The sequence below is a fragment of the Chamaea fasciata genome, unplaced genomic scaffold (genome assembly GCF_029207755.1).
Source record: "Chamaea fasciata isolate MVZ Bird 193981 ecotype frontalis unplaced genomic scaffold, bChaFas1.0.hap1 SCAF_2, whole genome shotgun sequence".
Classification (NCBI taxonomy): Eukaryota; Metazoa; Chordata; class Aves; order Passeriformes; family Sylviidae; genus Chamaea; species Chamaea fasciata.
In genome coordinates, this window is record NW_027094087.1 from 27,096,201 (window position 1) to 27,122,441 (window position 26,241).

Consider the following 26,241-nt stretch of genomic DNA (forward strand, 5'->3'; position numbering starts at 1 on the left):
CAAATTCAGTGAACCATGATTATACACTGACACATTATAAAATTGAGCTATCTGTATCTGTTTTCCATGTGCCTTACTGAAAAAACTCTCTATGTATGTGCATTTTACTGCAAGCAGTTACCTCACTGTCCAACATACATCATTCCACAAACATGAAAACACAACTTCTCTGAAGAAGAGAGAACTGTCCAGCAGTTTCCACTAAACTCTCAACGACTTTAAAAAACAGAGCCTTGACAGTTCATAGTGGGAACCAGGAATCAGTATTTGGAACTTTATACAAAGTTTGTATAAAGAGATACCTGAAGTGGATTGCTGTGGAACAACAGATTCAGTAAAAGAATTTAGTGTGGACCCGTATGTGGCAATACAATTTGTCAGGTAATGTCTATTAATGCTGCAAGAGAAGCAAACACAAAAATTGGCTCCTGATAGTTATTTTAGACACAAAGAAGCAGTCAAGACACTTCATATTTTTATTGTCAGTAAAATAGATTTCATTTAACTACAAGCAAGTGGATCAAAACACTCATTCTTATCACATTATCATAAACTTCAGTAACGTAGAAGACAGTTTGAGGTTAGCACTTTCACGGACAGGAGGAATGTCTGCTTTGAAATCATTGCAATATTGTTAGGAGGGAGAGGAAGGACACCTTGCAACAGCAAGGAGCAGCAATACTGTTTCAGAATTTTAGGATATAACTACATCAAAAAGCACAGAACTTGAAGCAAATCTTGAAGCAGCACATTCATGCAGAATATTACAGTGAAAGTGCTTTGCCTGTGTGTGACTGCAGTCACTCCTATTGCTGAGTCAGAGCCAGATTGCACTGAAACAGCTCAAAGGTTATTCCAGTGCCTCCTATTACTTCATCACCTGAGATTCACATGGCTGCACTTGCTGTATGTATGTCTAAATGAAAGAGGGTAAGTATTTCACATTTACATAGTAAATTTTATATTTCCAACAGTTGGTGTGCCCATAACGTCTGCCAAATTTCCACACTTCTAGTTTTCTTCTGTAGCCTTTTGTCCTACAGATAAATAAAATTATTTTTAAAATGCTCTGCACCATTGATCATCAACAAAAGACTGAGGAATCAATTTACTATTAGTAAAATCCTCTGTCGCCTTTTGTACAAGGTCTTTTTCCAAGGTTTTGGTTTTTTAAAATATGCAAGTCATTTTAGGAAACTTGAAGTCAAATGCCAATAGGAGCCAGTAAGAATTTTTTTAACAATGAAGGTGGTGAAATACTGGAACGGTTTTCCAGAGAGGTGATGGACGCACCATCTCTGGAAACATTCAAGGTCTGGTTGGACAGGGCTTTGAGCAACCTGATCCAGTTGAAGATGTGCCTGCTCAGTTTCTGAGCTATATGAGCTTTAAAAGTCCCTTCCTTCTGTGATTCTATGATTCTCTATCCTATTTCCATTAGGCAACTCCAAAGTCAAAAAAATCAATCACACAGTCACACAATTCTGATGCTGTTGTTTGCAGGGGTTCTGTGCAGGAAGTTTGAAAGCTAAGTATCACAGGATGCAATTTTACGAAAGACAGCACTTGGAGAGCAGACACCTAAAATTAAAAAAAAAGGCCTAGCACTGGTAACTGAGTTATGTTCTGCCTCCTGCCATTTCAAAGTGTTGTTTTAATTTCCAATATCAAATTTCTCAATGTTTATAGCAATGAAGAAGAATGCTAAATCAGAACCAGGGTTTACACAGCTTGTACTTCAAACTATATTATTATTATTATTATTATTATTATTATTATTATTATTATTATTATTATTGTGTCAGAAGGGGGAGTTCTTTTGCAGAAATTACAGTATGTGGTTCCATTGTAATTGTATTTCAGTGGTTTTCAAACTAGTAAAAATTCTACTATATTTGGGGCCAGGGATAGGATCAGGATATCATTAATTCTCCTCTTTTTGCAATTGCCTATTCACTATGAAAAAAATTAATCTACAATCAGAGCAACATTTCACAGTTCTGCTTAATGTACCACATTGCTGCCATTTCCATAGATCACCAGAGTAAAGGCCAAAGGTTTTGGGAAGGACTGAAAGCACTTCAGTGACTGAGACTAGGCAACACCTTCAATTCAGTAACATCAGTCAACCCAAAAGTATACAGATGAATTCCAGAGTGAAAGCCTTCTGCCCGTCTTCCATTGGAGCACAAAAAAAAAAACCAAAAAATTTAAAAAAAAAAATAAAGCATTCAAGTAAGAGAAAGTGGACATTTAAAAAAATACACACAATTGCAAAGATCATGATTACAGCACCTACAAGTGAAAAGGTGTTGAAGAGGTTTGCAGTGGTATTTCAATACAATCAGAAATCCAGAGTTCAGTTTTTTCACTGTGTGCTTTGATTATCACAGGGTGATTTGACTCAAAGTCTAGTGCTAGATAATAGTCTTTAATTTCTTAAAGAACAAAGTTGCTGTTACTAGTACCATTGGAAGGAAATGTTAAGACCGTGGATTGCTTTCTGCTTAGCTTCTGCTACTGGAATGAAACTCTACACTCCTGAGAATACAAAAAACCCCTGAAATGACTGTCTATTTCTCTGAACATTTCTTCATTTTTCTTAAAGTGGCCTGAGGCAGACTGGCACAGCATCGTGCCTGGAAGGGAACAGTGTGGATGCCTTAGTTGTTCACTGGGTAGTTTTACACTTTCAGAGAGGGACAGAGAGTACCAGTTTCTGAACTGTCTCTGCAATAGCTCTTATACATCTATCCAACATCTCCTCACCATTTCTTTCCATGTTGAATACCAGCTCACTACTCAACCTTGATGTCTCAGTTATAAATAAGGGAGCTTTGGTTCAGAAACCTATTCTTCCACAAATAAAACAAAACACCAGCTTTAGCATACTTGGGAGATAAATATCTCTGCTGGAATTTCACACTGCTGAAAGTCACCTAACCAGGTCATACACTCTCTCAATCGGAAAAGAAGTTCCCACTTTAGAATCCTCCCAGGAACAGCAATCACTTCTTTTCAAAAGCTTAAAGTGCATTCATGTGACAAAAGATTAAAACAAACAAACAAACAAAAACATCCATCACCAATAAAAAAATCCAAACAAGCAAACCAAACCAAAACCAAAACAGTCCCACTAAGCTAGAAATGTTGAAACTGCAGTTAATGGAGACTGCCTTTCTTCAGAGGGCAAAATCTGTCAGGCCCTGAATGCCAGCTGAGTAGTTACAGTCCTTTTCAATCATCACAGTGTCAACAACTACCTTCATTCCTGAGATGAGTTACAGGGTTTGTGGGGTTTGGGGGAGTTCGGGGGTTTTTTTCTGTTCTGTAGCGAATCATAAATCAGAACTTCAGTCATTCTTTGCTATGGGAGTCATGCAATTTTGTGAAACTAGGTGGGGAAGATTATACACTACGTAACAGTCTGGAAGAGGGCTTACTGACCACTTCATCATAAATGGATGAAATCCTACTGCAGGCTTCTTTTGATCATTTGCATTTCACAGCTCAACAAGCCCACCAGCTCGGTGCAAATATCAGTGCAATTGCAGAGATGCTTATAAGGAGCAGAGAAAAAAATTGCATTCCTTCATCATAGCACAGATGCCATGGACTGCTCACAGAATCTTCACCAGCAGAGTTCTCCAAGGCTGAAGAATGTGTGTGGCATGATGGGGAGTGTATGAACAGCTGTAGAAGACAACTGTCATGGAAAAGGGCCACTTCACATATTGTGGAGTGAAAATAGAGGCTTCTTAGACATCATAGACCTCCTCAGCAGCGGCAGGACCGACCTCTCCACAAAGCTGGCGAAAGGTGTTGCGCCTCAGGATCTCCCAGCCACGGTGAGAACTGGTTCTGGATGTGTTCCGTGACAGTGACAGGGCAGACAGCTCCTTCTTGAACAGGGTGTCCCTGTTGCTTTCCAGCTTTTCTGAACCTTTGTCATAGTTATCCCTATCCTGAGCCTTAAATGCCTCTGTGTAACGCATCATCTTGTGTTTGTTGGGATCAACCCTGTCTTCAATTCTGTAAGAGGATTAGAAAATATAAACTGAATAAAGTGGAAGAGTGCCAGCTTATCAACAAAACCCCTCAAAAAAACAGGCCTACTGACAGAGACATTCCAGAAAAATCTGCACAGGAAACTTATTACAAGTAGGATGCCAGGAGCTGCTAGCACAGTTATCTCCTAGTCCTTCATCCCCATCACTGACTTCAGTACCTTTGTCTGCCAGTGGTTTCTTGCCCTTTAACTCATTTCCCAGTCATGATTTGCCCTTTCCATTTCGCCAGCTGTAAGCAACTGGCAGACCTTGTAAATATGCATATATTCATTTATTTTCTCTGTTCTTGACTTTCCTCTTCTTATACTCTATGAGTGCTGTCCTCAGGATATCACTCATTTCTTGCTGAACTTTTACTTAACTGCTTCACCTCCACCAATCCTCTACATTACTTATAGATTGTCTTCTGAATTACTATCCCACACATATATAATGAACACCTATGTGATTTAACAGAACTAAATCACAGTAACACTCTTCTCACAGCATCCAGTGAGTAACTGGCATTCCCAATTATTCCCAGTGAATTTCTGGGACATTGCTCTTGCAATACATTTTTATATTCCATGCCTTGGACTGAAATTGTTGCATACTGGCACCACTTTAGGTCTGCCTGTTCTGCCCAGTAAATCTAAAAATCTACAAGGCTCAGTTTGTCTGCAAAACCTGCAGAAAGTCCTGTGAGGGGCCAGGAGTTGGGCTTTGATGATCCTTGTGGGTCCCTTCCAACTCAGGATATTCTATGAGTCTATGATTCATACAGCCACCACTCCCCCTTCTGGCTTTATCAGCAAAAGATGGCACAGTTAGAAAAGGCAAATACCTGAAAGTTGATTTTTTTCTCACCTGGAATAAATATTGATTAAAATCAGAAATAATGAGGTATTTAGTGTTATCTAGACTGCAGACAGCTTTTTAGTTCAGTGCCTAAACTGTAATGTTGGACCTGTGCCTTTGCCACCTGATGCAATCATCACAAAGAATAGCATATTTACTAGGTTCACTCGAGAAACAAAATTTGACTTTAATTATTCTTGCTCTGATTTTGAGTCATTCAACAGCTCATTGCTGTAGAATGCCTGATAGAGTTCATGTATCCAAGGGACAGGGACAGCTAACCAAGCACAGCAGTGAAGTTCAGTGATATTCATTATAATAAGTTTGAAAGGAAAATTCAGGTCTTATACCCCATGCAGTTTCTGGGGTCTGTCCAATGTGACTACTGGATGAGAAGGCATCAGCTGATTTCACAAGGAAATGCAAAGCAGAACTTTCTGAAGGGGAGAGTGCTTGTCTATCAGTCACAGTCAGAAAAGAAATTGGGGTCTGTATTCTGCAAGCACTTCAAACACTCCCAAGACCACTGGAAAGGCTCTTTATTAACATCCATACATTGGGTTTTTCTTGTTGGATCCTTACATGTGCACACTCCAAGAGGACTCACCTGAGATACCATCGGTCCCCCAGCCCGAACTCCCGCCCACAGATCCCGGAGCGAGGCCAGAGGCACCGGGGCAGTTTCCGCTCCAGCATGACAGTAGTAGCAACAACCTTTGGAGTGAGAAAAAAGAAAAAACTCAGCTGAATTAGAAAAAAAAATCAGACTCTCTTTCAAAAATATTAATTTCACGAGAACCGACCCATACTGTACTTCATTACAGTTCCTTAAGGAAAAAAAAATATATACTATCCTATACTCCATATAGAATATATACTATTTTCCTTAAGGAAAAAAAATATATACTAGTCTATACTCCATTTCAGATAAGGCAGTCACTAATTTAGGTCTAACTGTGACATGTTTCAAAGAAGTAATGGTGGTCTTAAAACACTGTTCCATTTCTTTCCTTTTATAGCTCATGGAAATAATTAGGGTAATTAACTGCAAGCTAGAGAAGAGGACAGTATCTATACCCACTTGTCATCAGAACTTGCCGCTGGGGCCACATGACTACATTTAACCATTTGTCTGACTGCTTTCTCACAGAAAAACATAGGAAATGGATTTCCTGTTGACTAGCTATAGAACTGGTTGAATTTCTTTGCCTTTTGACCAAGACAGTTAGGCCAGCTTCTTTTAAAGGATCAAAAGACATTTCTGGCCCTTCTGTAATCATTACCTTGTGCTCACTTCCCCCTCATTCAATCCCTAAAATTATAACTTAACTCTCAGTTACACAGCAATGTGATTTGCCAAAAAAAGATGCAACATCAGTTCTATTTAACAAGAGATTCCATGCGCAGGGAACGAACATCCCTCAGAGACACACAGAATGGACAAGAAAGGCTGATGGGCTTCTAGGTGCTATTTGAAATAAGGTAGGAATGCCCACCTTAACTAGATTACCTGGGCTCTCCAGAGCTCATCCTGCTCATGGGCCACTCTCCAGTGGGTGTCACCCATCATGGCAATTAACAGGTTGAGCATGAGGAGGGCGGCAATGATGGCGAAAGCGAAGTACACCACACTGTACATAAAGGGCAGGTCCACATCGTAGTTTGCAGGGCCATCAATAATAGTGAGGAACAGCTCAAAAGTGGTGAACAAGGACATGGGATAGTTGTAGAACTGCCCAAGGTTTTCAGGGTTCTCTGTCTGGAAGATGATGTAAAAAGCTGGAAGAGAGAAATCAGGAGGAAAAAAGAGAGAGTTTAACAACAGGAATCACATTCCAGGAGGACTAACAGAATCCTGTAAGAGATTCTGACAAAAAAAAATTGGTCTGGGCAGGACCTGCACGTGTTTCTATGCAAGGACAAATCCCTGATTAGAATCATTAGTCTCCGTGATAAGATGACCCAAAATTACTTTGATTATTTATTTATGTATTTCTCAAAGTAGTGATCTTTTCATCCTCAAGGATATAATAAAGCTATGTGTGTTAATCTAATTCTCCACAGACAAATATCATAAATGCAGTATGTTCTTTAACCTTGACTTAAAAATACATGGAATTATCTGAATTATCCTAGTATCTATTACTCTGGAAAGAGCAGGAATTGAAAACCAAACTCATGGTTTGAGAACAGAAGTCAATACAGGAAAAGTGGCCAAGATCAGACAAATAGAAGCTAAACATCATCACCAGTTTTCCCAGCTATTCAGAAGTCAATCAGAGATTAAATCAAAACCCACACTCTTAATTCATACCAAAGCAGTTGGCAGGGGTAACATATGATTATCTTCTCTTTGTAGACTCACCTGATGCAAAGCCCAATATTACCACAGCCATGAGCCAGCAAAAGCGCATGAGATCTCCAAATATCATCTGTAGAGCAAAGACAGAGCCACCATGAGGCTCAGCTGTTCCACCAAGCCACAGTGCCACCATATGTAAAACTCTCTCCAGATTCTAAGACCATGAGTGGACTAAAGGAAACCTTTGCACTAAAGAGAGAATGTGAAAGTTCTAAAACGCTCTGTGCGGACAAGAACTTGTCCATTTGACATTGGTGCAAAATTAAATAAATAGTCCTGAGGGAGAAAAAAAGCATTCTTACAGTTCTCCCTATCTGCAAAGAGGTGTTGTGATAGCCCGTATCTGTTTGTGTCTCACACCTTCTGGATCATGATGGTGAAAGGCCCGAGCATCTGGAAGCCCCGTGCGAAGTACATGACGTTGCACCATCCCAGCACCAGGGCGAAGGACATGGGCACCACCTCCCCAGTGGTGCTGGTGAGACGCATCACCATGGTCACCAGGATCATGCAAGCATATGTGATGCTGCCAACAGGAAGAGACACCAAAAAAAGGTTCAGTAAAGGAAATATTAGTCGAGCCATTAAGAGAAATAAATCCAGAGAAAGAGCACTCTAAAAAAAATTGGCAAAAGAGAGCAGTGGGGAAAATGATAGACAATGTATTTATTAGACTTTGTATATTCTGTACTTACACGATTATGTGAAAAGGCCCTCCTAGGATTGTTTGTCCAAAGTATTTCGCTGCTCCAACTCTAAGGATATCTGGAATCTAAGAGAGACATCCTGTTTACTTAAGGACTCAGACAGTTTCCATAATACTAGTAAATGTCATGGCAACCACCAATATTCACAGGTTCTTAGGGTCAGCCACATGTCATTTGATGCATTAATTTCTATGCTACTTTAAAATCAGAATGGTTGAGCCAGGTGGGCCCTTCTTGGGATGAGACAGAGACTGATGAAAATGCAAGTTCTAAGAACGCTTGGGCAGATTGAGAGACATGTCACTGAGAGGTGCCTCAATAACAAAGACAAAAAAGACCTTCCTGGGGAATCAAAGGAGTTTGTTATAATTCACACTGGGTTAGTGGAAGCCTTAGCCCAAGAGTTCTGACTAAGCACAGGAAGAAGGACTTGTCCTTCTGGAACATACCATAGAATTGAAACTGCACACCACACTCAAGCTGAGGTCACACCAGTGCAGAGCAGAGAGGGGACAATCACCTCCTTTAGCCACATGGTTACACTGTGCCTGATGCACCCCATATAGGCAGAAAGCTGCTTACAAGACCTGTTTTATTTTCAGTTCTTCCTGTCATCATCTTTTGAGTTTTCTCACAAAAGTTTCAATCTTCTATTTCCTATTATAATAAAATCAAGTTGCAGGTGGTTGAGAAAGGTTCCTGTTAAAAGTTCATAGAGTAACTGATCTCCAATTAAATATAAACTTCTCTGTTTATGCACAGAAATTGCTTTACCCAGCATCCCTGAACACAGGAATATTTATGGGTACTGGGTGAAGCAACATCTGGGAGTCGGCTGGACCATGGATGGCGCTAACAGGAACTGTGGATTAGCCTGAAAACAGTACTTGAGACTGCAACCAATCCTTCTAATTGCTTCTTCCGCACCTGGAGTCTTACTCAGGACACTGTTACAGTCTCTGCCTCATCTAATAGATACTGTTGGCAACGTCTATTGCCATAGACCTATGTTGAAGCATTCAGACTAAGCAAATAAGCCCTACCAAGCAGTGAGCACAAGTCCATGTTTGTCTAGTAAGTAAAATTTGCCTTGATGAAACTTGAAACTGTATAGCTGTTTCTCTTACCTCAAGGACCAAAATTACTACAGCTCCAATGACTGTGATTAGTTCCCCCACCAGCCTCAGCTCATCCTCATATGCCACATATGATTCCTGGGGGAAAAAATATGAAAATTAAAATTGATTTTTATAAGTAATAATTTATAACAAATAAGTAATAATTATAATTTATAATTAATTTTTAAAGTAAAAGTAAATTTTAAAAGGGGATGGGGGAGAAGAAAGCCTACTGTTACTTATAATAAACATGAGTAGACCTGGGAATGCCAGAGAAACCAGCCCAGCCCCAGTAATGGAGAACAGAGCACACCTCCTATTCCTCCCAGACAAAGGTCAGCTGGCTGAAAGAGGGGAGGAGGACAGCTGCAATACCTGGGGACAGGGGAAGACTTGGACTTTCCAGCTAAGTAGGTTAGATGGGAATTGCCCAATGGGGGCTGTGACTCCTCCAGTCACAGTACCTGCAGCATTTTCTGGACATAGATTGTGTTGTCCCTGCTGCTGGTTCTGTTGCCTGTTCGAGGTTTCAGAGGCCGGTAGACGCAGCACATGGTGAAGCAGACCATGTAGAGGATGTAGAACAAGGCCAGGAAACAGAAATAGGGACGACCGTACATGTTCCACTTCAGGCTCACCAGCTCCTTCACAGGTGTTAGGTCCAAGATCTGGCGTGCCTAAGAGAGAAAGAAGGAATTAAATGCCAAAAGGGCATAGTTTCATAAACAGCATTCACAAATTTTCCTGAGAGAGTATTAACAAACTATTCTCATCTGCCCTATTCAGCATTACGAAACTGAATTTACTTTGAAAAAGTGGAATGCTCTAGTGGGAATTGGATTTGCTCAGTTTGATAATAAGAGCTTTGGAAAAAAGTAATATATCTTGCAGAGAGCAGCTGTTGAGTAGTAGTGGGAAGTAAAAGAAAAGCATGTTAGATACTGGAGTAAATTTGTCCTCTGTGTAGGAACATAGGACTGAGGATGAGAGAATATTCCTGTTAGTACATCAACACAAGTTTCTGTATCAGATGTTTTAAAATAAGAAAACTAAAACATTTTTCTAAAAGATACTTGTACCTGTCTGATGGTCTATGGCTTATGTAGAAATACTGCCATTTAAATTTCTGCCTTATTATCTGGGTGATAATTAATTGAATCACCGATATCAAGCCTTCAGCTTATACTAGAAGACTGACAGAGCATAAGCAGGAGAGATGGGTGTACTTTACAATTTATGAATTTGAGCCATAGACTTTATTAAATATTTCTAGACTAACTTTCTATTGTCTAGGGGACCACTGCAATAAGGGAGAAGAAAATATGAGTCAAATTGTTGTGACTGGGTTGCTTTAAAGAAAAACTTCTTAATGCACTCTGGATGTTTTTCTTCTCTTGCTACAATGCCCTGTTTCCTCTAAGTCAGCCAAAAATTGCTGAGTGCATGAAGTGCAGGGAATGTTTCCATAAATGGACATGACCCTAACAAAACTCTTGAATGGCCTATGAAATATCATAAAGGCTCAAAACTGCATGAGAGAGAATCTATGGGTATTCCGGTTTCTGTAGAAGTTGGTATACTAGAATTCTTTGCATAGGAGAGCAAATTGCATATTCAAAGGGATAACACAAGTTTGAAGGTTACTATAATCTTCCCATAGCTTAGTTGCCTTCTATTTTTTTTACCTTTCAGCCACTTCAGGATCAGAAAATACACCTTAGTACCTATGTGTGTATGCACTCCCCTTAACACAAGAGGAACCTGCTTCTGACTGGGGGCTAAAGGTGCTTCTCTAGTTCAATATTGAACTGGGAGGGGATGATGGGATGGGGTCACACATGGCATTCTTCTAGAGAGACAGCAAACATTTTGGGCCAAACATATCAAATGCAAAAAAGAATTACTAGTTATGCATCAAAAAATTGCAACATATATGTAAGAGCATTCGGGAAAATAAATCATTATGTATTTTGATATTTTGGAACATCTTCCCTTCTGAAATTAAGATTCTTGGATCTGCATGCACTATATGAATCCTTTGGGATAAGAGAGAGGCCAAATATTCTGCTTTCTTTTTAGGATTGTGGTTTAGTCTTCTAAAGCAGACAATTTCTAAGCCTGTTATATTTTTTACGTGGACTGCTTTTCCCTGGATTTCCATATTTATCCCCACTCATAGAAATTTCACTCACAATATTTCATGTGAGAGCTCAATAGACATAGCAGCTCCATAGCAAAGCTCTCCAGAAGCTCAAACTTTTGTTAGAAAGGTTTGACTAAAATTTTGATAGGTGGAAATAATACAGGATGCGCAGAACTGCACCAATTGAAGTGTCTTCTGATTCATTTCCTGTCCTGTTAGGATTATTTAAGGTCATTACAACTGATAGGGTTGTGTACCTTGAAAATCCTAGGGAGATCTATCCAAGCTCACCATTACACTCTGCTATTTTGGTTTTATTAATCCTTTACAAGCTTTTGAGCCTACAGCAGAGATAATCTACCCACTTAGTTTTGAGTCATAACCCGTCATTAAATAAAGGGAATAATAACAACGAGTGGTTTTAAATGCACTCCAGTTTAGGATTTATGAATGTACTCCTGTCTCACAGGGATATTGCAGGAGTTACCAGCATTACAGATACTTGCTAGAGCTATTCTACAGTTTCTAAGTGTATCTTTGAGCCTGGTGAGAGAAAATTATTTTCTGTAGTTTGTTCATACCTAGTTCTTTCAATAACCTTCAATTTTCACACCTCAGAAGAAACTGCATATAAAGAACCAGATGCAGCCAGACCATAAATAAACCCCTACACCTCATGTATCCTCTGCATCTCATGGTACAAAGCCATTGCTCTTGGATTGTATGATTGAATGATGAGCTTCAACCTTCAAACTCATCACTCCTCTCCTTCTATAATCACCATGGTCTACACACAGAATGCCTGCAATGACCACAGTACCTCTCTCTTCTTGGTGGACACTATGAGCTCAAGGAAGGACTGATCTTCAGCCCAGGAGTCAATCTCTGTGATATCATACAGCACAGTGCTCAAGGGGCCAAAGGACCAGAGATTCTGCTTCCGCTTCTGCATAAGGTATTGAAACATCTGAGGAGAAAAGAAGGGGGGCAAGGACATCAGAAGCTTTCCAGTATACAGTGTATTTGCAATGAGAACAAATAAAGTTGTTCAAAACCCTTAATTATGACATATTTTCCTTGGACTTGGTAGCTGTTGTGGTTCTCATATCGCTTGAGAACAATTACAGCAGGTTAAGAAGTGGAAGAAATTTTTCTGATTCCTATTTGATTATTAGCTCATGCTTGACGTAAAGGATGAGTTATTTTAACCCCAAATTCTACTCAAACTACTAAAGCTACTTGACACAGTTATAGTTCCTGACAACAGACTTCAGATGGTTGATCAGAAAAAACATGTTTTAATACTCTTCTACAAGACATCAGAAAAGAGGTGTGACAAGGGAAATGATCCTGTCCTTTGTGAATCTACAGAAGAAATATTAACCACCTCTGTCTTTTCAGTGAGTGGAAGGATGAGGGTTTACATTAAATGCCAAGATTTTGTCTATGAATAAATGCCTGTGGATACCTGAAGAGGTTTCCCATGTGTCACATTTAGAGTAATGAAATCTAGACAAGAAAATAATTTCTGTGAGCCTTTCAAAAAATTACTTGGGGAAAATGTGTCTGTTTATACCTGTTTAACTCAAATGCTTCAAAAATCGGGGGAAAATATCTATTCTTTAAGCACTCATTTCTTTCATTAGAATAAAGAAATTTCTTATAAAGGGTTTTTGGGACATACATAAGAAAAAAAAATCTTGTTACATATCTTCTACCCACTAAGAACATGTACAAGCTTCCTGGCTCTGACTGATGTTATTTCAAGGTCTCCATTTCTCTTTTGTACGGAGGTACCAGTGTCACACAAACTCACCACAGTGTTGCCCTCAACTCCAGCCAGTTTGAATGGACTAAGCCCCTCATTGTTAGGAATCAGTTCAAGTGACCCTGGTCCCTCTTTGCTCCTGTCATAGGAAAGTATCAGGCTGTACATGTGGCAGGCAAACGTCTTATTAGGTTGGAGAACCAGGATGTGAAGAACAGTGTTACCTATGAAGGAAGCAGACTGGATGAAGTATCTGGAATAGGCCAGCCCTGTGCAAAGACTGAGAATGGACTGATGACTTTTATTTTCCTCATTTCCCTCATCCCACAGCTGTTTCTAGCGAGAGAATAATATTTGCATGCACGGATGACAGTCTGAATTAAAACATAGAGATCCACTCTATGCAATTCACTGAGCCCCATATCACGTACCCAGAGAATCCTGAGCTCTAATGTCAGCTCCATTTTCAATGAGCAGCTGCACAATTTCCTCATTTCCCACACAGGCAGCAAATGATAAAACATGCTCTCCTAAAATGAAAGGAATGGGGAGAAACAACATTAAGGATCCAGGAGGTAAGAGAGGTTGAAGTATGCTGAGGGAAAGCTATCCATGCTATGAGGCCACAGTATATGAAAGGAGGAATTACTTTAGGTAATTTGCAAATTTCCTGCCCTACTTCTCACCCTAATCAGAAAGACCTGTCTCCCACAACACTAAAAGGAAGAAATATTATTTTCAGTGATTTACCTCCATAAGCAACTTGGTAAGCAATTTGCTGCTAGGAAGACACTAAATTACAATTTTTATAGGACATATACATTTATTTGCATACATGCAAATCTATAAAATTTGTATATATTGTACACATTGTTTATATTCACATTCACATACTCAGAGGAAGTCTTACTCTCTGCTAAAAGGTGTATGTCTGATGACACCTGGAGACAGGAGCCTCTGTTTATCCACTTTGGATGGGGACTAAAGTAAGGCTCCCCCATGTTCCCTCACCACTCTGCTGGTTCCCTCCTATAGCAGCAAGGGGAGAAGTTAAGGCTGTACCAAAATAGAAAAGGTTCTGGGAGCTGCGCCTGAAGAAGTGCCCCGTGGCTCTTGCTGTGCTGGCATTGGCTCCTCTCTTAAGCAAAGCCTTCACCAGCATGGTGTTCTGGTTGGCTGCTGCAATGTGGAGAGCTGTCTGCCCTGCAAGACACAGAAACAAAACCTCATCTTTCAAGACAGCAACTTCAGGCTGAGCAGCAGCCTGCAGTTCACGTGTCAGTCACGGTAAATGGACAGCAGCTTAAGGAATTAGCTTTCAAGTTATCCCTGTTGTAAGCAAAGGGTTGTGCTAGAGATTTTCCAGGGGTTCTGTTCTACATAAATCTTTTCATTAATTTATTAAAACTGACTTTACAAATTGCCAAAAATCCCCAACAGAGTGCACTTTCTAGATTCTTTTTCTAGGGAAAATCAAGACATGCCACACTCTTCTGGAAGCAAGCAGAAATTTGTGAGATTGACTATGCTTTCCTTCATAAGAAATGAAGATAAGGTCAAGACAAAACTCAAAACTCCCAAAGACTTCCTCCAACCCTTCAAACTAGGCTTTAGAATTTTTATAATCCCAATTTACTATTATTATTATTATTATTATTATTACTATTATTATTATTATTTTAGTGGTTTTGAGATTCAGACTGGAATTGCTGTTTTCTCAATCAGAAATATTCTTTAAAAATCTGGACAAGAGTCTAGCCTCAAAAGCAGTGGCCATATTTCTCATTTTCTCAACCAAACAACTACTTTTTCTCCTTTCAGGGGAGGTCGGTCGGGCAGATATCCCTTTTTTAACAAATGAGTATGTTAGAAAGCAAACTGTTTATTTCTTTTCCAATCCCTTGCAATTCCTTGGTCAAGGCCTTTGCATGTTTGCACATGTGTGTACTCATGTTTAATATAATTCCACCTTCAAAGAAAGGTTAGAAGCTATTTGCACGTGTGTTTTGCTGTGTAACACTTTAGCAACATATTGAACCAGGAACAGTATAAGCCAACTTCCCAAATGTACAAGTAGTACTTCCTTTCCTCTCCTGCAGTGAATCCTGCCCATCCTCATTCCCAGTGACATTACCTTCATAAAGTTCTGATGTCATCCTCTCATTGATAAGCTCCGGAGCTGCTTCCATCAGAGCCACTGCTGCCTCCAAGTTATCATACATGGCAGCTACATGAAGGGCAGTCTCTCCCACTGCACCTAGGAAGAGCAGGACAAGCATGAGAATTGCTGAGACTTTCAGCTGTATGAGATAAAAGCAGAAGTAGATTCACTGAAGTGGGGAATTACAGGAGGGCTATGTCCTCCCTTGAGTTGTGCCTGGTACAGCCCCATAACTGCACAGTCTCTGCCCTTCACTTCAACAAAATCTGAAAACTAGCAGAAACTTCAGGTGTCTGTAAGTGATGGCAGACCTCAGGCATGAAGTGAATGAGCGCAATCAAGCCAGAAAACTCACTTTGTTGCAGAGCTGCTGACATAGAGTTAAGTCACCTGAGTCTGCTGATGCTAATGTTTTAGCAAACTAACAAGCTACTCATTGTAGGAAGCTCTTGCCTTCCACAGAATACCATTTTTCTCAAGTAATCCCACATACCTCTCTGATAGAGATCACATGTTCCGTCAGTGAGAAGCTTCCTAATGGCAGGAAGGTTGTTCTCTTTGGCAGCCTGGAGGAGTGGGGATTCCCAGATCCTGTAGTCAAGAAAAAGTGGCTGATAAGTAACAAAGTCAAACACATGGTGTCTCTCTCCAGAGCTAGAATGGCCTTTGCTCAAGACAGTTTGCATCGTCAACACTTTCATTGAAAAATCAGCAATGCACATCTACCATTTGAGGTATTCCTTGAATACACAAAAAAAAAAAAAAAAAAAAAAAATCCAGGAAAAAGTATAGCAGTGCAATTCTAAAAACACACTGAAGTTCATCATCTCTTTGCTTACTGATACTGAACCATATGGTGGCAGCAAAGGGAAAGACAGGGAAGAGCAACCAAAACGTTTCTTGTTTTTATATCCCACTTTTTGAGGCACAGAAATAGTGAATGATGGGTCACTAAAGCCTTCCTGCAAGTAGACAGTTATCTCAGGAGCCAGAAAATGCCAGTTGTTTCTTCACACAGCACAATAAATTAAGAAAAGGTTGTTGTCTGAACTGGTCCCATAATGGGTAGAAAAGGGCAAACAAGAATTCCATCTGTGTGCTAGCAACACATCCTATAATTAAGAGACTGAGCTCTGAAATGTAGTTCTCCCATATACAAAGTTATGCAGAAAAATTTGACAGCTTAGCTGTAACACTTTTTTCTCTAGAGAGAATTGAGGAAATTGTTTAGAACTGAAATATGTTCATGTCCTGGGAAAGAGCACGTGCTCAAACAAGTTCCAGACAGAGTGGTTCACTTACAGCTGAAGCATGTCCTTGAGTCTTCCATGAGGATCTGGGTTATTTGAGTGTATCTTTTGGGCTTGATGAAGAATTTATAAGTACAGCCACCAAACCTCACTTTGGAAGCAAACAACAGGTCAAGGGAGGTGAGCCTCCCCCTACACTCAGCTCTACTCTAGGTCATACCTAGAGCCCTGTATCCAGGTCTTGGGATCTTCAGTACAAAACACATATGGAGCTGCTGGAGAGAGTTCAGTAAAGGGCAGAAGATGATAAAGAGAACAGAACATCTCTCGGATGAGGAAAGGCTGAGAGAACTGTGATTGTTTAGCCCGGGAAAGAGAAGGCTTAGGTGGTATTCCTACCAATTTGTACAAGTACCTAAAAAGAGTTACTGCAGTGGTTGTTCAGCATCCAACAGGTTTGCCAATGTCCAAAATCATGAGCTGGCCACACAAAAGTAAAAAAAAAAAAACCAAAATCTACAAACTTGAGGTGAATATTTCCATTATCCTTGAATATTTTCAGGTTCGTCTTGTAATGCATAAATTAAAAAGTGGTTTGGAGTAGGCTTTTCAATTTCTCGATTTTATACAAATAAAGAATTATAAGTATCCCATATTCAGGAGATAAAGATTAAAGGGGAGGAAAAACTCTCTCTCAAAAAAAAAAAGTCTCATGAGTTCTCAGTTTGAAATAGAAAAACATTCCACTCTCCCAACAAGATAAGTTCAGCTTTAGATCTTTGTTTGAATTAAAATTTTGTGCTTTTATCTCACCCCTGCTGCTTTCTAGTACAGATGTTTAATTTGATCTTAATTATCTAGCGTGGCCCAGGTCAGGCTGCAATATGTGATGTGGAATAAGTCTAAGGATTACAGTAGAAAATGACAAATTCGAGCTGATATGAACAAGGATAACACCAGCCCTTCTTTTTCTACCAGTCTCTATCTGACCCTTTACTACAATCTAACAACTGGCAACAGCTGTCTGAAGCACACCTCCCTAAAAAAGCATTTGGGACAAATACATTAGTCAAACCTTATACCTGCAGATACAGTAAATGCTTCCTCCTGGTGAATTCTGTGGCTCACAGGAATATATATTTCTTGCATTAAATTATTATTTCATGAACAACAATATCTTGAATCAAAAAGAAAATGATATGCCATTATCTCTGGATTTAATCCACTTGAAATGTGAGAGATCTGCTCTCCTTTATGGTGGAAAGACACTGGAGACACTCGAGAAAACTTGGGGGATAAAGCAAAACAGAAAACATCAGAATTATACAGATAAATAGGAATCATTTGAGTAAGTGTACATTAATGGACATGGGCTACAAGTAATAGAAGCATAACTGAACATCCTGTTTATCATTGTGCAAAATGAGCACTTCCTGTCACCAAAAACACCTCATTTTCTAAGTCACTAGAAACTAAACTGGAGAACCCCTGAAGAGCAGAGGAGAAATAAAAACATTCAGGATAAAAAGAACCATCCTCAACAAATCGGGGAGCCATTCTGAGATATTTTTATATGTCCTTCACACTCCTAGTTAGGGAAGTATTCCTTCTATAGCTTACTCATGCGTCAGTTTCATTAGTAACTAATGACAAGATGATTTGATGAGGAGATTGCATCTAGGATCAAACAAACAGGAACTAAATAAGAGGCACTCTAAGCAAAAGTCTTAAGATTCAGTGTTAGTGAAGTCAGCTTGCCACCACTGCCACTATTTTGGCTAAGAAAGACTCTGTGTTTCCGGATAATACAAGTTTCAGAGGCAGGAAGTGGGAAAGAGGTGGGGTTTCAATACTATAAACAATGCTACAATTAATATGTTGATGCTTCACTGGGTAGGCCTTTATCCCTCAAATGACCTCAGAGAGGAGGAAGGATTGGGCAAGAGATGACATGGGTGGACACAAGCACAATAAGTTTCTCTCAAAAATCACCAAAGTTCTTTTAAACAACTAATTAAAACACAAGACTGCTACGAGGAAGGCACCTAAAAAATGCTATGCTCAGCCCTTGGAAACTGAGGGCAAAATTGTCAAACAGTTCTTACTGTAGCAACCTCCAACTGGGCTTAGAATGCCAGAGATCTCAGGTCAAACAGCAAACCAGAAGAGGAACTCAGAAATGTCGGCAAATGTCATGGCACACTGCCTGTGATGTCTCTAAGGTTTGTGAGTTACATGTTCCTAGCACATGGTTTTACTCTCATTACATTTTCTGTCTCATAATTGGGGAAACATTTTAACCTCATTTAAAACATACCGTTCTAATTATCAACTAATTTTTAATACATTACAGCAATGTACTCAGCATATAAATGTCAAAAACTAGGGGAAGCAAATTTGCTAATATAAAAAAATTAAATAATGTCACCTGAATTCAAAACATTTTCAATTATTTAGCTTTTGCATATTTAACCAACTTTCTTCCTGACGGATCAAACACAGCAAGAGTTTTGCATTTTACTACTTGGGCCCCTTTGTGTGTCAAAGCAGCAGCTAGCAAAATCTGTAACTTAAGTCTCTTAACAGAGCTGCCCACAGTAGATGCTTAGCTTCCATAAAGTACCATTATGTCACTGAACGGCGAGGCTGGCTTTCAGAAAATGGTTCAGCAGACACATCTAGACACCTTGAGACGATAATTCAGCACATCTAAGTTAAGCTCCTCTTCTAATCCTGTTCATCCCCTTCAACAGCTATGGAATCAAGGAATACTAAGCTCCTGATTTTCCCAGCTAAGTGAAGTTTGTAACACTAGGCAGACTGGATGCTGCCTTACAGGATCAGTTTAGGATAAGCGCAGCTCCATAGCAAATCAGTAATTCTGAAGGGCAATGAGAACCACAAAAGTGACCACTGGATGTACTCCTAGATTTTTCTTACTGAGCTAAGGAATGTGTGGAGGCAGTTAGTGAGCCTTCATCATTCCCTTCTATCGGCTAGTTTTCTTCACAGATGATTCAGCAACATGCTCGGGACACTGTGAGCTGTTTTTCCAATATAGGCGAGGGCAAAATCAGGAACACCCAAAAATCCATTGTGAAACAAAGAGAAGATAAAATGTAGGTCAGATTCTGACTGAGGGAGTCAGGTAAAACAGTTCTAAACAAGGTTAAACATTTCACAAGCACTTTCTGCTGGTAATATGTACCTTTTTAGGTTTACAACTTCTTAAGCATTTCTTCTGGAGTGCAGCCTGCTCATTTCACTTATGGAGAGATGGAGAATGCTAAGACTAGTAAATAAGTCCTAATTTCATTATAAAAAGAATAATTTGGATTGCTATGGTTATTCTTTCAGAACAGGGAAATATATTAAGCATGTGAACTGTCTGGACAACAACCAATCTGAGGATTCTATTTCAAGACTGAACCCACCCAGAAGTGCAACGAAACATCTCTTTCTGTTCTTCCCTTATCAGATTCTACAATTTCAATCATTCGCTAGATGGAATTTCCCTATTTTTTGCTCTCATTTCAGTTTCCTTCCAGCCTCAAGCTTTATGCCCATAGAGAGTCAGTTCCTGAGGTTCTAAAGCATTTATTTCAATCTAAACTATAAATTCATCATCAGGATATTATTTTAGCTTTTTCCTCTTGCCCTGTTGTGCTCAGAATATCTATGCTCCAGAATGAATCATGAAATTGCCAGAAGAGAGTCATCTTCTCCCTTCCTTCTGCTAGCATGTGCATGTAAATATGTGAAAGCTTTTAGGAGAGCAGAGGGCTGCCCAGAGGAAGCCAACCAGTTGAAAGAGGATCAAAGCAACCACCTAGAAAGATGCCAAAGACGGAATTAGGAAATGATTGCCCAAAGTGAAAAGGAACCAGATAACAGGGGCTTGGACAATCAACAGGGTCAGCAAATTTCTTCAGCACCAGCAACAAGACTCAGCAGGTTAACTGGGACCTCTTGCTCATGTATGTCAATGCCCCTTCAGCTGAGTGTAGACAGAGCTTCTCTGGAAATAAATTAAACAGGTTAATAATTGCCAATGTTACTAGACAAGAAACTGATAGGGAATTCTTATCCCTTCAGATATTTAACTCTGCCACACAAAACAATAGAAATCTAGATCAGTCATTTCCAGCAGAGCATTCTGCTCACATTAATATCATTTTTTTTTAATTCTGCATCTGAGACCATCATAAGAATAATCTCATGTTAGAACTGTTAGAATGGTTCAGAATTGTTAGTTATTTATTATCACTGAAGCAGTCATAAAAAAAAATTGTTCTCTGATGTATAACCTCATTCTTCCAGCCCTCCCTGAGTAGGGATTTTTTTGTAGTTTTATTCCAGGTTGTGTCCCTCACCCCATGTCTAATAATTTTTTCTAAGAGCTTCTTAATTGGGGGCAGGGTTTTTTCAGGGCACAAATTTCATGTTTTCTTCTTTATAAGAAAACCTATGGCCAAGTTTAAGAAATCAAATATCTTCCTAAATCTACAAATAACTTCCTAAATCTATGACCCTGAGATGCATCTTAGTCTAAGACTGGGTCTGTGCATTGCTGGGGAAACACGACTTCTGGAGGGCCTTTAAATTTGTGAAATTAGGGAGACTGTTTTCCATTATTAGTCTCAAAACCTTCATTAGGCTGAAGGCATATCAGTAGAAGAAAAGACCAGGAATGGTGCTATTGGTGCTTTTGATTTTATTTTACGCACAGCAGCCAATTGTTATTTGCATCTTCACTACTCAGAAGCACTGTTGCTGAAACAAGCTATAAATGAAGTGCTGGAACTGGAAGCTGGCATCTTTATTTCACTGCCACCTTTGGGAGTAAATGAACCAATTAATACTGACAGGCATTATGGATATTAAGACAGGACAATCCTATGTTAAACTGTGGGATGAAAACTCAGTAATGTTGTTTAGACAAATGAACAGCCAAACTGTGGGGACATCGTATTCACTACCAGCTTGAGAAAGATTTATGCAGAAGTTAAAGGCTCTCTGTGTCCCTGTACAACTCTTAAACAATTCAGTTTACCTGCATTAGGCTGTGCTGCCTTTTTCTTTTTCTTTTTTTTTTTTTTTTGCCACATTTGTTTCCAGGGTAAGCAAAGAACCTTGCTAATATGTCTGGGAGACGAAAGAGCCACCAAAGAAATTGGAAACTAAAGTTCTTACTGTGACATCTTTGGAATGACCACAGCTCTCTGCAAGTTATGCAAATTCTTCCAGGCACCTCTAATGTATTACTTATTAGTTATCAATAAGAGTTATGGATACAGGCAATAGCAGGAGGAAAAATGCTACATAATTGTTATACTTTTACAAGTACTGGAATGATTTACTCACTTCCACTAATTTATATATTGCTTATTTTTTTATGAACAGTGCAATTCTCAAAGGGTGGAATTTCTAAAATCCCATTCTAGGAAGAATTTTTTCACATTTCCTTAGAAATCCTTGCACTGAAAATAATTTCTAGAAGATCCATTACACTATGACAGACATGATTCTTCTTCACTTCTATCAGGGCCAAATTTTCATAAGTATTCATCTCTCTGTTCTCCATCATTATGAATTATGTTGAGGGTTTGTTTTCATGTGTTTCAGGCTGTGTAGATCCCAGAGTTTGCTTCCAAAGATGATTCTAGAGAGGACATATGAGATGTGACCACTACCGTCCCTGGGTCTCCACATTGAGCTACAGGCTGTTAACAAAAGAGAGTCCTCAACAGAGAGAAACCAGAAAATTAAGACCAAATAAACTCAAAGTCCTCTTCAGTGTTAGGAGATTGTATTGCATTTTCTGAACCTGGATTCCCCTGGGGAATATTATAGAGGCAATATTAATCCCTTTCTGTGAATAATGCTGAGATCTACTACTATTAAGATTCAAAGCACTGGTTCACACAAAGAAAAAGAATGAACATCAGTGCCAGAGAAGGTGACAACTACCAAAACAATTAGTTTTCAGGTATTATCACAAGTGGTCAGACAGAAAAAAAAGCCTTGCTCTTCTCTTGAAGAATTTCTGTGTGTGATCAGAGAATGCCAGTTAAACAGTAACATATTTACCACTGGCTTTCAATGAGACAATAGTAGAATTTATTCACTTAATGTATTCCAACAGCATTTTCACTAGGAAGAACTCAAGCTGAAGCCACAACACTGCAGTTCTATACCACAAAATGACAGGATGAAGCAAAAGCCCTTTTGGCTTACAACAGTTTTTCCACAAAAGTGGAGGATTCATAAGAGTAATTCCCATACACCAGTCACCAAAGAAGGTCTTTCTGTTGTGTTTTTCTATCTGTACATGACTAAAAATTCAAAAGCAATAAAACCAATTCCAGCCCTCTCCAAAATGTTCATTTTTTTCTCCTCAAACTCTGAGCATCCCTGGGGACAAGGAAGGAAAGAGTAGGATAACAGGAGGAAGAACTGGTCCTGTCCCTCTTTAGGAAAAGAGTTTTCACATATTGGAAGCACGTAATTTGTGACCAAATAGCAGGAGGCTAATTTGTGTTAGTTGAAAACTGTGGGAAACATACAGACCTAAAACGGAAGGGAACAATTGTGTCCCCATGCAACCCTGATTTCACAGTGAATATTGTGCACACTGCATGAGTTTTACAGAGAGCTTTATAAAGAAACACAGAAAAGTTAACTTTAGGGCCATTGGGATTGCACTACAGCGATCTAAGAGAAGTTTATGCAGGAGGGTTTATATGACTAACTTTTCCTCCATCAGTAGCAACACACAAGATGTTCATGGGCCTGTAGTCCATGACTTACGAGGACTAATGTGCAAAGAGAAGTGGCTATCTAACAGTAGTCTGTGTGAAAGGGAGCAACAAAAAGGAAGGGACCAAACCCCTCTTGGCAACAGAAGATGGAAAACAAGAGACTGGAATATCATCAAAATTTATGATTTTGGAGGTTCATGTTGAATATTTGGGGGGAAAAAAACCTGTTTCACTCGGAGGTTACTACAGCACTGTAACAGGTACCTAAAGATATGGCAGAATCTCTGTCCTGGGAAGATTTCAAGACAGAGCTAGACAGAGGTTAAGCAACGTGTTCTCTTGCTGGCAATAGTTCAGCTTCAAGTGGGAGGTTAGACAGAGATCAGCAGAGCTTCCTTTCACATCTCTTTGACTTAAAAATATGAAGATAATATTATATCATTTAAAAAATGCTGTATTATTATTTCTTGCTTATTGGTATTAATTATTAGTATATAATCAATATAATTAATTTAATATATTAATATATTTAGACTTCTACTTTGTACTCATTTGGATCTTACAGAAGTCACTGCGAACTTATTTGTCAGTTACCTGCGATGCTTTTCATGAACACATCAGAATGTAAACACTTCAGCATTCCACAGAAACAGTGTTGTTCCCACTGTCCCTCCCATTTTAAGTGTATTTAAGTCCCACTGCTCTGAAGTAAACTCGAAGAGGCTTTGTTACTTGGTCAAAAGTTAGATCAAGATATAATTCTTTCCCTAAAGGTGTAATTTTGTCCCTCTTAATCTGCTTCTTTGCATATTTCTATACATATGTGTGTGTATATACATATACATATGTATATACACAGTCACCTTTTTGTCCCCACAGATGTTCAGAGTTATGTGTGGAAAGAAAAAACAGATTTTACAAGCAACTGGAAGCAATTTGTTATTTGAATACTACAGCATTTCTGCAAGCAGAAATGACAATGAAAACCAGATCCAGCTGTATTTCCATGAATAGTCCTACATTTCTGTGTGGAGGGAGCAACCCTGCACAGCAGTAACAAACAGCCTTCACTGTTCACATGGGAAGACACAGCCAATCTTCTGAATAACCTAAGGTCTAAGAGGAGTCACTGTACATGTTGACACCCAGGTCACAGGGCTGAGAAACCACAGTCTGACCCAAGAGGTGACAGACCCCCAAAACGTACAACAAAATTAAGCCAACTCTATCCCACAGTAAGAGCACCCTTTAGAGAGACAGAAAGCAAAATCCTGATAAAAAAGCACCATTACTTCAGCTGTCTGTAGCCTATACATCACTCACATAACACATTATCCTAATAACGATAATAATAATGATGATAATGGTGACAATAATAATAATGATAATAATAATAATTAAAACCAAACCTTCATGCATTTTCCTGTGAGCTTTACCAACAAAGCAGGAAAGACAAGAGAATATGTTATTAATTTGTGACTGAAGTCCTGCACTCAGGGTAATTCAACTGCAACCTGGTAAATCTACCTTCGAAAGCAGATAAGATTGGAACTCCAGAAGCATTCCACCTTGAAAGAAGAAATCTGATAGAGAAAAGTGCTCCGGGGTTGTTTAAAGTTTATCTACTGGCAGAAAAGCCTAAGGGGAGAGTGAGAATCAGCTACAGGGAGAGCAGCAGAAGAAAGAGAAGACAAGAAGGCTGAAGTGCACTGTACCTTTTCTGCTGGAGTAAGTAGATTTCATCCAGATATTTATCCCAGGATTTTTTGCCTTGCAGCTTCTGACTTAATCCATTCCATATCCGGGAATAGAAGGGACTGGTCTCCCCAAATAAAGGTACCCCCATATCACGTCCCTTTTTCTCTCTTGCCTAGCTGCCTGGAAGCCAGCAATCCCCACTTTGGGAAAAACTCAGGAAAGGCTCACTACAGGTCACCACTCCTCCGCCCTCAGTTACTTACAGAGGAGACTTGTCAGTCAGCTGCATCAGCTGATCAAAGTAGTAAAAACACACAATAAAATCACTTGTTCCTAGCAGACCATACCGTGAGCCTCATCAATTACTTAGTTTCCAAAATAGCCCAACCCAAAGGTGTGTCTGATTTACAAGTAGCTCGCCAGCAGCCTACCCCTCAAAAAGACCCTGCACAGCACTGAAGAATTCATACAGCATCGAGGTCCTAGGCTTCTACTATTTTGATTTTGAAATCTAGGCTTCAGAAGCAATCACCCTCCTTTTGTATCTCTGAATTCCTCTGGAAAGCAACATGTAAGCAATTTTGAAATAGACAGCTGAGCAAGTCAGGCAAAACACCTTTAAGGTGAGTGAACATGTGGAAGCATGCCCTAAAAGACATAGTGCTCCGGGAAGGTGGCAGAGAGGAGGACACACCTCCCACCTCAGCTGTCTGCAAATCCCATTAAAGAAATTATCGTTACAGACTCCACCTTCTCCACGTAAAACAAAGTAAGTTACTCCACAAGCTGTAAGAAGAGTCTATGTAGATTAATGAGTAAACTTTGCATATTTCATTTTCATTTAATGTTCTACAAACTCAAATTATTCGCATTCCTTCCAAAAAAATCTTATTTAGGAAAGGGATGAAAATTTCTATTTAACAAAACTTTTTTTTTCTTTTTTTTTTTTTTCTTTTTTTTTAGTTATTATTATTAACAAAAACTTGATTTTGGCACAGAAAAACATATTCATGGTCAGGGGGTATTTGCCTGCAAACCAGTAGACAATATATCAAAATGAAGAGATGAGGCATCCTTCTTTTTGTGAAGAAACTAGAAGCTATGAGGGAGAAAAGAAAAGCAAGAAGTAAAAAAAAATAGAAAAGATAAAAGAAAAAAGAGGAAGGGAGAAAGTTCCTAGTTTCTAGTCTTCTTTCCCTAAACACTTGTCCCAATATTTTTGCACCTCGAATTAACAGAAATATCCCTTCATTCCTACTCCTGCTGTAGTGGAAATGAATTCTGTTCAGGGTGCCTGGATGTAGGCAGAATCAGTAGGTAAGAGAGAAAAGTGTATAAAGCAATAGGACTGAGTCATCTCTTTGAA

At 39.3% G+C, this 26,241-nt stretch overlaps 1 protein-coding gene across 1 annotated transcript; it reads right to left on the reverse strand.

Moving 5' to 3' along the window:
- Nucleotides 1-462: 462 nt before the first annotated feature.
- On the reverse strand, nucleotides 463-25,482 carry LOC136284897 (transient receptor potential cation channel subfamily V member 6-like). Its single transcript, XM_066175381.1, has 15 exons — nucleotides 24,893-25,482; nucleotides 15,660-15,757; nucleotides 15,140-15,262; nucleotides 14,068-14,208; nucleotides 13,437-13,535; nucleotides 13,054-13,229; nucleotides 12,058-12,204; nucleotides 9,559-9,771; nucleotides 9,104-9,190; nucleotides 7,965-8,041; nucleotides 7,630-7,795; nucleotides 7,273-7,339; nucleotides 6,418-6,686; nucleotides 5,515-5,621; nucleotides 463-4,032 (listed from the first exon to the last, which is right to left on the reverse strand). Exons 1-15 carry the CDS (start codon nucleotides 25,021-25,023, stop codon nucleotides 3,759-3,761), a joined length of 2,175 nt encoding a protein of 724 aa, XP_066031478.1. The 5' UTR covers nucleotides 25,024-25,482; the 3' UTR covers nucleotides 463-3,758.
- Between the last annotated feature and the right edge of the window lie 759 nt (nucleotides 25,483-26,241).